Consider the following 12887-nt stretch of genomic DNA (forward strand, 5'->3'; position numbering starts at 1 on the left):
TATATATATATGTGATATATATGTTAACCGTGTATACATATACGTATGAGTATTGTGGAAATTTATACTATGTATATAGGTAGTATGTGCACTTTATGTGAGTATGCCTAAATGTGTGAGGCGTTATATTGATTGCATATATACATATATGAAGTATTATGTACATATGTGATGTGATAATGGAACAATGTAGGATAGTTACACTTTATTACCCCGGTGTATGGTAATTAGTGTACTATCAAAATGTTTTGAGAAACAAAACTTTTGGACAAAGTTAAGAGTGTTGAATGATTTCAAGTTGGGACTTGGTTTTGTGGAATATGTCCAAAAAGTAATTTTTGACTCAAGGAAGATGAGGAAGAAGGAAAAATGTTTTCAAACCCTTAGTTTCTAGTAAAGTTGAGGAGGACCTTGATTAGCCTTCGGGTGGCTTAAAGTGCCCTTGCCCAAGGTTGTTATATATAGTATGATCATTCATANGCATCGCTAAATTTCGCGGTGTACCGAACCTGGCCCAATTTTAAGTTTTAGTCTGGGATAAATTTTTTTGGTTTCGAAAATTATTTGATTTAAATTATTTTCTACCGAGAATTTATCTGTTTTAATCCCAATCAGTCTAGCCAAGATATTTTCAAGATCNAGGGCCAGCTAGGGATCATTTTAACGAACCTTACGTCCAGGGAATCAGTGTTAGACCGGGTGATGACCACTGAACCCGAGTTCGATGATCCAAGTGGTCAAGAGAGGGAGTCAAGAGAATACTCCAAAGGCCTCACGCTTCNACTAGTCAACCAAGTGAGATCAAAAATATAAAGCAATTTTTTTCCCCTTTCTTCTTCATTTGGCCGAATTCACAAGAGAAAAGAGAGAGAAAGATCATCATTTGGCCGAATTCACAAGAGAAAAGAGAGAGAAAGATCATCATCTTTCTCCATTAAAACTTCACCTTCCATAGCCAAAGTTCCTTCACAAGTCTCAAGTCTTTCGGTAAAACTTTAATTTTATTCGGTAGAAAGCTTTATTTTCCTTCCTAGACCTTGAATCTAAGCTTAGTTTCTTAATATTTGTTGTTATGATGTTAATTTTTCTCCTAGGGTTTTGAGTGAAAATTGGGGAAAAGGTCCAAGATTTGCTTTCTACAGTGTTAGTAAACTTTCTCAAGGTAAGGAATCCCTTAAGTAGGTTAAGGTCATTTGAAATTGGATAATTGATTGTTTGGTTGAAATATGATGAGATCTAGGTGTAAATATGGTGTACATGATTGTATGTATAATATATATGAAATTGTGTTTTGCATAATATATAGGTATAAATTGTTGTGTTGATGAGATGTGGTAGTTAATATGCCCAAATATCTAAATTAGAGATGCTAAGTGTATGATATAATATATGTATGTACGTATAAGAATGGTGTATATATATATATATATATATATATATATATATATATATATATATATATATATATACGTGTGATGTATGTATATGTAATCCGTATATATGTGCATATATGGGTATAAATACATACCTAATGAGTATGTATGTATAATTAAAATAAAGTGTTGTATTATGTATATATATATGTGATATATATGTTAACCGTGTATACATATACGTATGAGTATTGTGGAAATTTATACTATGTATATAGGTAGTATGTGCACTTTATGTGAGTATGCCTAAATGTGTGAGGCGTTATATTGATTGCATATATACATATATGAAGTATTATGTACATATGTGATGTGATAATGGAACAATGTAGGATAGTTACACTTTATTACCCCGGTGTATGGTAATTAGTGTACTATCAAAATGTTTTGAGAAACAAAACTTTTGGACAAAGTTAAGAGTGTTGAATGATTTCAAGTTGGGACTTGGTTTTGTGGAATATGTCCAAAAAGTAATTTTTGACTCAAGGAAGATGAGGAAGAAGGAAAAATGTTTTCAAACCCTTAGTTTCTAGTAAAGTTGAGGAGGACCTTGATTAGCCTTCGGGTGGCTTAAAGTGCCCTTGCCCAAGGTTGTTATATATAGTATGATCATTCATACGGAAGGAGCGAAGTCTATTCGCCAGGGTACTATATAACTCGTTTGGATTAGGAATTCCTACGGGGGTGTGCACACTTAAAGTATAGTTACTCTAGAAAGTCCGGGTAGGTGTCGTTTCTATGGACCTAGTAGGGCCAGCTAGGGATCATTTTAACGAACCTTACGTCCAGGGAATCAGTGTTAGACCGGGTGATGACCACTGAACCCGAGTTCGATGATCCAAGTGGTCAAGAGAGGGAGTCAAGAGAATACTCCAAAGGCCTCACGCTTTCTACAAAGAAATTAAGTGGAGAATTTCGTATGAAAATGTAGTTACTCTGTAGCTACGCTAAAGAGGGGGGTGATGATTGTTTAAGCAAGAAAGGGTGTTGATGAACCCTCTTTGAGAAAAAGTTGGTGGAATTTCCCTACGAGGAAGATTTTCAAGTACAAGGCGGTGATTACATGCGAAGTCCATAAAATTTTTCCACTACTTGCTTATATGCGTAGATGATTAGTGATGCGTTGAGTAATGTATTTCTTGTTAAGCAATCCCTTATCCAAAGAAATTCTATTGTTGTTCCATTCTTAATTATTACTTGTGCAAACTATACTTGATAACCTGTTTGCAGGTAAAGTGTCAATGAGGAGTAAGGGTAACAAAGGTTTTGTTTAAATATACCTGTTTTGCAAACCTTTATTTAATTTTGGGTGACCCATGGATCCTTTACTTAGCCGTCGCGCTAACTGCACTTCAATGTGTTTTTATTTAACAAATGTCATCTAGTGTGGGCTCCTGGAGCCCGATGAGCTCAGGGAGCTCATCTGAGTTTACATTCCCGACTATGGACTATGATGACTACACACAGTTCTTGATAGGCGAAGACCCCTACGTTCCTGGCTACGCTCCTGATCCTCCTGCTCCTCCTTCTCCGCAGTATAGCCCTCCCCTAGCTTATCCATCTGCACCCGCTTGCATTCCGGTTCGCAACTGGCAGCCGACTTTTCTGGATAGAGCCCAAGCTAGGCATGGGTTTTATCCCATAGAGGTGTTAGAGGGGAGTAATCCCCTGGAGTTCGTTGTCTTTTATCCCTACCCGTGGGACCCCAGTCCTCCGGAGTATTGGGATGAGTGGTCTATGGTGAACACTCCTTGTTACTTCTTGGATCATCTCACCTGGTTCGCGGGTGAGTGGCACCTAGTATGGGGAACGTACACCGGACCAGTGTACCGCCTCTTAGAGTAGATGGCTGGATGGGGAGGTTTTGGAAGGACTTGTTTTGTGTAAATATTTTTTTGTAGCCATAGTAAACTTAGTTGGCTAGTAAGGTTGTAAGCAACATCAACCTTGGTGTTTTGGGACCCTAGAGGTCAATCCTGGTATATATATATATATATATATATTCGTAGCTAATCTAGCTACTTTTGTTTTTTTCTACTGAAATGAATATATGGTTATGTCAAGTAGAAAGTGTGTGTGTGTGAAGCAGTTTTCTTCTTTAGCCTGTGCATCTAGAGTGGACTCTACCGAGGTTGGACAAGGTTCAGTCTAGATGTGGCGGTAACTACTCCGGATGTACGGTATAGCCGGGCCGGGGTGTTACAAAATTTCTCCCTATTAGCAGAAAAGGTGCACACGCGTAAGTTCCAGTGTGCACTTACAAAAGAATAAATATCGTCGGAACCCTATAGGTGAATGCAGAAACCAAGTAGCAGAAAGAGGCCAAAATCCATACATACGTGCACACACTACATAAAGAAAACGCACATGGGCGAAAACCAGTATGGGTGGCAACTCAGTTGAGAGCAGAAACCAAATAACACAAAGAAACCAAAACACATACACACGTGCACACAGTACTGAAAGAAAATGCACATGGGCGAAAACACAACGAATTAAGGAGATACAAACTCACAAAAACCATACTTCCGACCATAAAAGCAGCAAAACCATATGTAAAAGCGAAAAATATACAACGACAGTACACAACCTATGGCACCTGTGCATGTGGCAAGAATAGGAACATGCACACATCTTAATCCAGAGATGCAGACAGTGGCGAATTACAGGAAAAAAAAAACACCCACCAAGGTCACGCACCAAACAAGAAACAGGAAAAAACAAAACAGAAAAAGAAAAAGAAAAAATAACAACGCCAACGTACCTCCATCAACAAACTCCATGGACGTAACAATGTAGCAACAACACAATAACAACACGAGATGGATAGCTCTGGAACCGTGAGAATGAATGGCAGCAAAGAAGAAAAATCAAATCCTACCAAAATTAAAACACCTAAAATAAAGCATAATATATGCATTACAATCCCAGTCTAAAAATAAAACACACTTAGAATTACAATACAACCCTTAATAATTAAAATTCAACACATAAAAAAGGAAAAAATGAATAATCTCAACCATCAAATACTACAAGATGGACGGCCCACAATGTGTCTTATTTCTCACCTAAATATGATGTCTCATATGATTACAATTATATATATATATATATATATATCATATGCGGAGGCTGTGTCCAGGTGAAACATGCGGTGAGATGATATCTATTGATCTTATCAAAATCAACGTCCAGGATAAACACGGATAAAAAAAACGTAGTGACAATTTGATCGTTTTGCGTATTGTTCAAACTTAAGGTGTGTGTTTTCTATGTTTAAGGTGCGTTATGTTAATATTTAAGGTGTGCCATTTAATACTTAAGGTGCTTCAGTTATACACTTGAGAACTTAATGTGCGTTTTTTTTATTGAAACTTAAGGTGCGTCATTCTAAAGCTTAAGGTGCATCGTTTCAAAGCTTAAGGTGCGTCATTTTCAAACTTAAAGTGCCCCATTTTAACATTTAAGGTGCGTTAGTTGTACATTTAAGGTGTATAAGTTCTACACTTAAGGTGCGCGCAATTTTAACACTTAAGGTGCGCGTCTTTGTAATAATACTTAAGGTACGCCATTTTATAAACTAAAGGTGCGCGATGTAAAGACTTAAGGTGCTTCATTTTTAACACTTAAGGTGCGTCATTGTAACACTTAAGGTGCGTCATTGTAACACTTAAAGTGCGTCATTTTTACACTTTGTTCCTTCCTTCTCGGATGTGCATTTTTTTTTAATTTTTATTGATTTGAGCCGTTGATCTAGATTTGATCAACGACTTAGATCTCACCACATGTTCGCACCAGATCTCATCCTTATATATATTATTTTTAAAAAGTATGATCAACCAATATAAATAGTTAATATGTAGAGGGAAATTGCAATTTATAGAGTGATTCACCTCTGAGATCGTCAGGTCAATATGTAAATGTAATACTAATCATTAATAAAATATTTTTTTTTTGAAACACTAATGATTCTTTACAAGATATAATTTATTCTATACTTTCTCAAACTTTCTTGGCCCAAATAATCAATGGGCCAACCACCCGGGTTCGAACTTGTGACCACCCATTTGAAATGGTAATAGAGGTGTCATCATACTCCATAGTAGTTGGCAAAATGTTTGTTACTTATAAGTGAAAGTATAATATTTTTGAAAAAAAATACTTAAATCAAAATGTAAATGTATTACGGAGTATATTTTTATTTTAAAGTATTACACTTTTTCTTATAAATAACAAAATTAATATTAAATTTTTCATTATATGTATTATATTTTTTATGTTGGGACCTGAGGACAAAAATTAGTGAGACTGTCTCACATAAGTTTTTGCACAAATTATAATTATAGTTGACAACGACTAATAACAAAGATCTTCCAATATTTTATTGCTCGTTCGCCAAAACTTGGTTTAGAGTGTTTTTAATGGAATTATAGAATATAGGAATAAGGGTCAAATTGGCCACTGAACTACACACAAAAATGCAATTAGGCCATTGAACTAAAAAACAATGCAATTTGGTCCCTGAACTATACGAATTCATGCAATTTCATCCAAAATGACCTATTTTACCTGATGTGCCGGTTACCAATTTTAAAATAATTAATAAAAATTAAAATTATAAAAATTAAAAAAAATAAAAAACAAACTGCCGGCCGGAGACGAAGCGTCTCCGACCGGCCTCGTCTCCATGGCTGGAGACGAAGGTTCCTTCGTCTCCTGGCCATGGAGACGAATCGTCTCTTCGTTTCCTTGGCCGGAGGCGAAGCGGACCTTCGTGTCCTTGGCCGGAGACGAAGCGGACCTTCGTCTCCATGGCCAGGAAAACCTTCGTCTCCTGGCTATGGAGACGAAGGTCCTCGTCTCCATGGCCAGAGACCTTCGTCTCTGGCCATGGAGACGAGGCTGGCCGGGCCGGCAGTTTTTTTATTATTGTTTTTTTTAATTTCAATTAATTATTTTATTTAAAATTATTTTTAAAATTGGTAACCGGTATATCAGGTAAAACAGGTCATTTTGGATGAAATTGCATGAATTTGTGTAGTTCAGGGACCCAATTGCATTGTTTTTTAGTTTGATGGCTTAATTGCATTTTTGTGTGTAGTTCAGTGGCCTATTTGACCCTTATTCCTAGAACTAGTTTTATACGCGCATTGTGCGAATGAGTTAATGCCCAATGTTTATATTTAAATAAATATTTGAAAGTATATCAATGCAAGATTATATAGGAGAAGTTTATACATGTGTAATTGAATGTTGAATTTTTTTATTTAAAAATCTAACTCAAAGTATATGAATCAAAGATAATATAGAAAATTCATTATAATTATTACTAAAATAAATGTTTGCAACTTTGTAAAATCGATAGTCTAAATATTTGGTCTAAAAATGATAGTCTAAATAAATACTACTTTTAATTTGAATTTTTCTAAGTGTTCTTAATTCTCTTTTGAGTAACATTGTCATTGTCTTCATCTTTACTATTTGTTCTCTTCATTTTTGTTGGTAATGTGTTATTTGCAATTCGGTTATTGTTGGTAGCATAGATTACAACGTCATGCAATGAGATTATGATATAGGAGCTATGGATTTTCCTTTAGGCGTTCTGTTGGGGTTCATTTGGTTCAACAATTATTGTTGAATGAGTTATTGTGGATAAAAAATCCCTAGTTTAAGAAAAAATATTAAATAAATTAATAAAAATTTGAAAATTTAAAATATTATGCATTCCAAAGATATTAAAAGGTAATTTCTTGCTTCAATTTGCTGGGTAATGGGTTATTTGAGTACTTTCATTGTCAACAAATCCCCAAGTAGTTAATATGATTGGTTTCAAACTATTTTTTTTTATATTTTATTTTTTCATGGTATTAAAGAAATACATATGTATCATTTTTTGGTGTAACTACTAATTTTTTTTTTGAAATCACTACTAATTTATTTAATTCAATAAGAGTAAAATAGAGTGATTCCGCTTCAATTTGTTGGGTTATTTGAGTACTCTCTTTGTCAACCAATCCCTAAGTAGTTAATATAATTAGCTTCAAATTATTTTAAAATTTTTTTTCATAGTATTAGTAAAATACTTGGTAAATAAATATATAACATTATTTTTGTACTATAACTTTGATATTTAATTACAAGATATTGTAAAAATAAGATAATAGACAATGTAATGAATATCAATTGATAAATTTGAATGTAAAGAATCTTTGCATGAGAGAAAATAAAGACAATATAACTAATGAAATTATTTCTCTTATTTAATTTATTTTTTTTGATAATGAATAATTTTTTCAAATAAAGGTATTGCAGACACATAATTCTAAATTAAAGAAATACATATGTATCATTTTTTGTTGTAGCTACTAATTTATTTAATTTAATAAGAGTAAAATAGAGTGAGAAACTTAATTATGTCAAATTTAATTGAGATGAGGTTCGAACCTAAGACCTTTCTTATAGAAATTAATGGGTAAGTTAAAAGTTAACGGACTATTAACGGAGAAGAGAATATTTAACGGAAAACTTAACGGATAATCATAAAAGTAAGGTTAAATTAGGTAATCTCTATTAATAATATTAATCTGAATTATCTTAACCATCTATTTGATTAAATAATTCATTGAACCATTCATTTGATTAAATAATTTGACCCCCATTTTTTCTACCCATTTTAGGCCTAACTCTCTTTGGCTCTTATTAGTATAGTAGATATATTAGCACAGTCACTCCTCCGTGAGTCCGTAACTTTTAATATATCAAATATTTAATATTCTGTAAAAAAAAAAAACATAAAAGAAAAGAAAAGAAAAAGATGGAAAAAGGGGAAAAAGACAAAAGGGGAATCCCACCAAAAATCCAGCTCAGTAAGCAGTAGCAAACTGGAAACTGTGCTTTGCCGATACTCTAATGGGAATCTCATCCCTCCTCATATATGATTCTTCAACGTTGTTGTTGTTCCGCAAAGGAAGGTAGCAGTTTCCAAGAAAACACTTTTTTGTTTTTCAGAAAAAAAAAATGCCAAACATCATATGGACAAAAGCTTTCCCTTTTCTCCAAACAAATCAAGAAAATTCACAAAAATGATATTGTTTGTTATCTGATTGATCTCACCTGAATCTATTGGGTACTCAAAAATGTCCGACACGCGCCTCAAATCCCGCCACCAGCGCCGCTCCGAGCATCCCCCACCTCCGCCGCATCGCCGCCGTTCGTGGTGTTGCTCTTTTGCCGTCCCGCCCCACAGCCCTGACAACCCCACTTCAGTTCACTCCTCCTCCAAGAACCCATCTTCTCAGAAGAACGAGCTGCCCTTCCTTGGGAAATCCTCCATTTCCTTCCCCAACTCGCCGCAGTCTCAGGGCAGCTCCAAGCCCAACAGCCTCGTCGTCGTCACCCGGATCGGACCCCGCAGGATCCTCTCTCCGGGTCGGGTCTCTCCCATAGATTCTCTCGACGAGACACTACTAGCTCCAAATCCAACACTCCGCGGCCGCGGCCACTCCCCTTCAGCCTCCATTGAGATTGCTAAATCCCCGATGCCTCGCGAGTGTGAGGTTTCTTCCGATGATAATGCGGTGAGGGAGGGGGGTAATTTGGGAATCTTCGACGTGAGGCTGAATCTGAAGGGCAAGAATGGTGGTGGTAGCTTGGTGTTGGAGCTCAGCTCCCAGGTTCTTACTGCAAACACCTTGGTTTTCGCAGATTTGATCGCGGATTTTAGGAAAAAATCCAAGGGTTTGTGTAGGATTGAGGTCCCCGATGTGGATAATCTGGGCATTTTCCGTGAGACAATTGAGCTTATGTTTGAGGAAGATATTCCCAAAAGGCTCCTAAAGATCGGGGTATATCGCACCATTGATGTGCTGGAGGTAATCACTTAACAACATCTTCTTAAGTCTAAACAGGAAAAAGGAAAAGCATATTCCTGCTGTAATCAAACCACCTGCACCTGCACCTGCACCTGCACCTGCGTCAATGTTACTCATACACTTTTGTGCTCCATACTGCATTTTGTTTTCAATGTGAAGTTTTCTTCTAACATTAATTGCTGTGCTATATATATTCTCACTGTAACTTTGACTCTTTTTCTTGTGTTGGTGCCTCCCTGTCCAAAATTTAGATTTCTTCTGTTTTTTAACTACCGTGATCGTTGAATCCTGCAGCAGCAGCTGCGTCTTTTTCCTACTGGCTGGAATTAAAATCTCAAGTCAATTAGATTATCAAACTCTGGAACTAAAGAATTTCATATAGGAAGAAAGACAAGAGCTGTGAATCTGTTCGCCTTTTTTATAATTTAGATTTACTCATTACTTATCCCAAAAAATAGTTATAGTTGAAGAGTCAATATTTAGAGAATTTGATAGCTAGGCTATGTTTGCAAGATGTTATACAAGGCTCTGTTGTAAAGTTCCATAGCTTGCTTTGTAAAATCTGGAGGGTGTACTGTACAAGATAAAAGTATTTATTCAAATCTCGGATTTTAAAAAGTGGAGAAATAGTAGCCTTTTATTTTTACTCAAATATAATTTTCGTTTATCTTTTAAATAAACACTATTAAAACTTACTACAAATTTATGTGTTTATGTGAAATGTACTTTGTTAGTCAGTCCTATTTTCTTCTTTGGTTCCCTTGAACTTGACATTGACTTGAAGCTTGCAATAAAGTGTCTGCATGTTCAAGTTCTATGGTTGGTTTTCTCGCAGCCCTTCTGTTAAGAGTCCCACATTAATAAAATAAGAGAGAACATATGGGTTTATAAGGCCATGGGTTATTCTTGCTAATTGATTGAATTCAGTCGTTTAGTGTGGTTTGGCTTATGTGCATTGTAGCCCAATTGAGTGATTTTGGTCCAATCTTTGAATATAACACCTTCATTCACTTTGACTTCCAAGTTGTGATCTCCAGCATTATCCATGTAATATGAGTGTGCATGGTTGGCTTAGTTATGACCCTTGAAGTTAGACCTTTACAATTACATGGTAATATGAGTGTGCATGGCTATGTGAGAACTCATCAGTTTGCTGCTATTATTATGGCCTTCTTTGCTTTGGTAAGCTCAATTCAACATCTTCTGCTGCGACAAAAGCTATTACAGTAGATAATTTGTCAAGCACTTTTACATGATAGAGGGTTAATATGTTGTCATATGATAGATAGATAATCATGTCTGTGTGAATGTTTTTCCCAAGAAATAGATTAACTGTGAAACACTAAATTTGGGTGTTTGTTTTTATTAATTTAGGTATCAGCAAGCATTAAGTTCACCAGAGGCATTTTGTCATGCCTAGAATACATTGAGGCCATGCCTTGGACTGAAGAGGAAGAGGAAAAACTCAGGAACTTATTTGCTAAAGTTAAGTTTGATGATGAAACAATATCTAGAGATATTGTGGCCAGACTCTATACCCAAGACTCACTGGATTCTCAACAAAAATTGGCTAGGAATCTTGTTTTGTCAGTAACTACCTGTAATGATGCCAATGCCAGAAATGAGCTAAAACCTCTAGTCAAAGGTCTCCTGTGCAAAAATTCCTTCTATGAAAAGGAGTGTCCTGATCTGAACACAGAGGATATCTTTGCTATTTGTAGGTCTTGCCTAGGTTCACTGGTCACTCTGCTCGAGGAGGCCACTAGCACCAATCCATCTAGGAAATTGGCCAAGGAGAAAGATAAGCCATTGATTGAGCGAATATCAAATCAGGTGGACAACATCAATTGGCTACTTGAAATTTTGCTTGATCACCAGATGGCAGAGGGGTTGGTTGACATGTGGACGCATCAAGTGAAGTTGCTTCACCTGCATAAGTGTGCATCTCCAATGCTTAGGTATGAGCTCAGCCGGGTTTCTGCAAAGTTGTTCATTGCAATGGGCACTAGAAAAATGCATTGTCGGTCAGAAACAAGGTTAGGGTTAACGCAGGCATGGTTCAAACCAATGCTACTGGACTTTGGTTGGCTACAGAGGTGTAAAAAAGGCCTAGACATAAAGGCATTGGAGGAAGCGATGGGGCAAGCGCTCTTAACTCTTCCTTTGAAAGAGCAATACATGCTGTTTATGGATTGGTTCAGGTATTTCTCCAAGAATGGCACTGAATGCCCTAATCTTAGCAAAGCATTCCAGATTTGGTGGCGGAGATCATTCCTCAGAGGCTCGGACCCCTACGCTGTTGAATCTAGGTAATCAGGGTGGTGTTAAGTCTGTTACTTTTGGTATAGTGAGTGTTGTTGTAATCAGGGCAGTGTGGATCATATGATGGTGAATAATGTGAATGAAGAAGAAGCCATTCTAATTTTTATGTCGTTGCCTAAAAAATGCTTGGTAGCTGATTGTGAAGACCTGTCCGCCTTTTTAATGCTGTTTCAGTCCTACCAAATGAAAGAAGTTTCCATGAGCCATAAATTTCTGAGGATTTTTTTATGGGCTCCACCCTAAATTCATTCATCCCGAGTGCAAAGTGAGTGTTGACTTGATAGCACATTTTGATTGTTGAGCAGTGAGCGAGCAGGGACCCTGAACTAGAAGAATCCAATCTCAATAGTCAATATGAAGAAGCAAAGCTGTCAATCTGAATTTGTGATTCACTTCCTGCTCTGATCATCATCCTACTTATGTTCCTTGCTTGCACAAGTTAATTAGTTTAAAAGTGTATGTATGTATAATGTATGTATGTATCTACTTCGTTAATTAGCTACTTGACTATTGCTTTCTCATTTAATTTGGCTGGCAGGCAGGCAGTTGGAATAGAGGCTATTCACCCCTAAATAAATTTCCCCTCATAATTTCTTTCATGCCATGAGTCTGTGACACTATTTGATTGGTTATTTTACTTTTTCATTAAAAGTTGGTGGGTCAATTAATTCATAGCACTCAATGATTATAAGACATTTCATGGTGGGAATTTAGGGGGATAAAGAAGTATTTTCTGTTGGAATATTATTTGTTGTCAACATTTATTTCTGCCACCTCACGGTTTTAGCGCTTATGTCTCACTCTGCAAGCATCTACATAATTATTGTATGCTAAAAATACCCATATGAAAATGCATTTACTTTAAAATTCGCTTACAAATTCTTTCTTTAAGTTGATATTGGAAGAAATTCATTAACCATCCTATGTAATCTGTCAAGGGAACACTTCCTAACCAAGAAATAGCTTGTCTTGTTCTCAAATTGCTTCACAAATGAAAATTTTAAATAAAAAAAACAACTCATAAATTGTTTTACATCATGAAGAATTAAATCAAAACAGGACAACCTCAGCACTGAAATAAAGCAAGTTTTGTAGGGTGTGTTTGGAAATTAGGAAAATGACTTCTAGAAAATGTTTTTTGAAAATTGAGTCATTCTCCATAAAATATTTTAATTTCCAGTGTTTGGTTGCATTATAAAAAACTGTCTTGATGTGTTTGGTTCATTTTCTAGAAAATGAGCAGAATTGTAAAATTAAACAT

General features: G+C 35.9%; 1 protein-coding gene across 1 annotated transcript; it reads left to right on the forward strand.

Moving 5' to 3' along the window:
• Window positions 1–8304: 8304 nt before the first annotated feature.
• Window positions 8305–12225, forward strand: LOC116011740 (BTB/POZ domain-containing protein At2g13690-like). Its single transcript, XM_031251143.1, has 2 exons — window positions 8305–9304; window positions 10679–12225. The coding sequence occupies exons 1-2, from the start codon at window positions 8570–8572 to the stop codon at window positions 11615–11617; spliced, it is 1674 nt and encodes a 557-aa protein (XP_031107003.1). The 5' UTR covers window positions 8305–8569; the 3' UTR covers window positions 11618–12225.
• Window positions 12226–12887: the final 662 nt, after the last annotated feature.

This window comes from Ipomoea triloba, chromosome 3 (assembly GCF_003576645.1).
Source record: "Ipomoea triloba cultivar NCNSP0323 chromosome 3, ASM357664v1".
NCBI classification, from domain to species: domain Eukaryota; kingdom Viridiplantae; phylum Streptophyta; class Magnoliopsida; order Solanales; family Convolvulaceae; genus Ipomoea; species Ipomoea triloba.

What these genes read in the sequence shown, in the direction of transcription:
- LOC116011740 (XM_031251143.1), top strand. Translation starts at nt 8,570, where the DNA reads ATGTCCGACACGCGCCTCAAATCCCGCCACCAGCGCCGCTCCGAGCAT. An exon ending in GCACCATTGATGTGCTGGAG is followed by an intron (nt 9,305 to 10,678) that starts GTAATCACTTAA and finishes TTATTAATTTAG; the next exon opens with GTATCAGCAAGCATTAAGTT.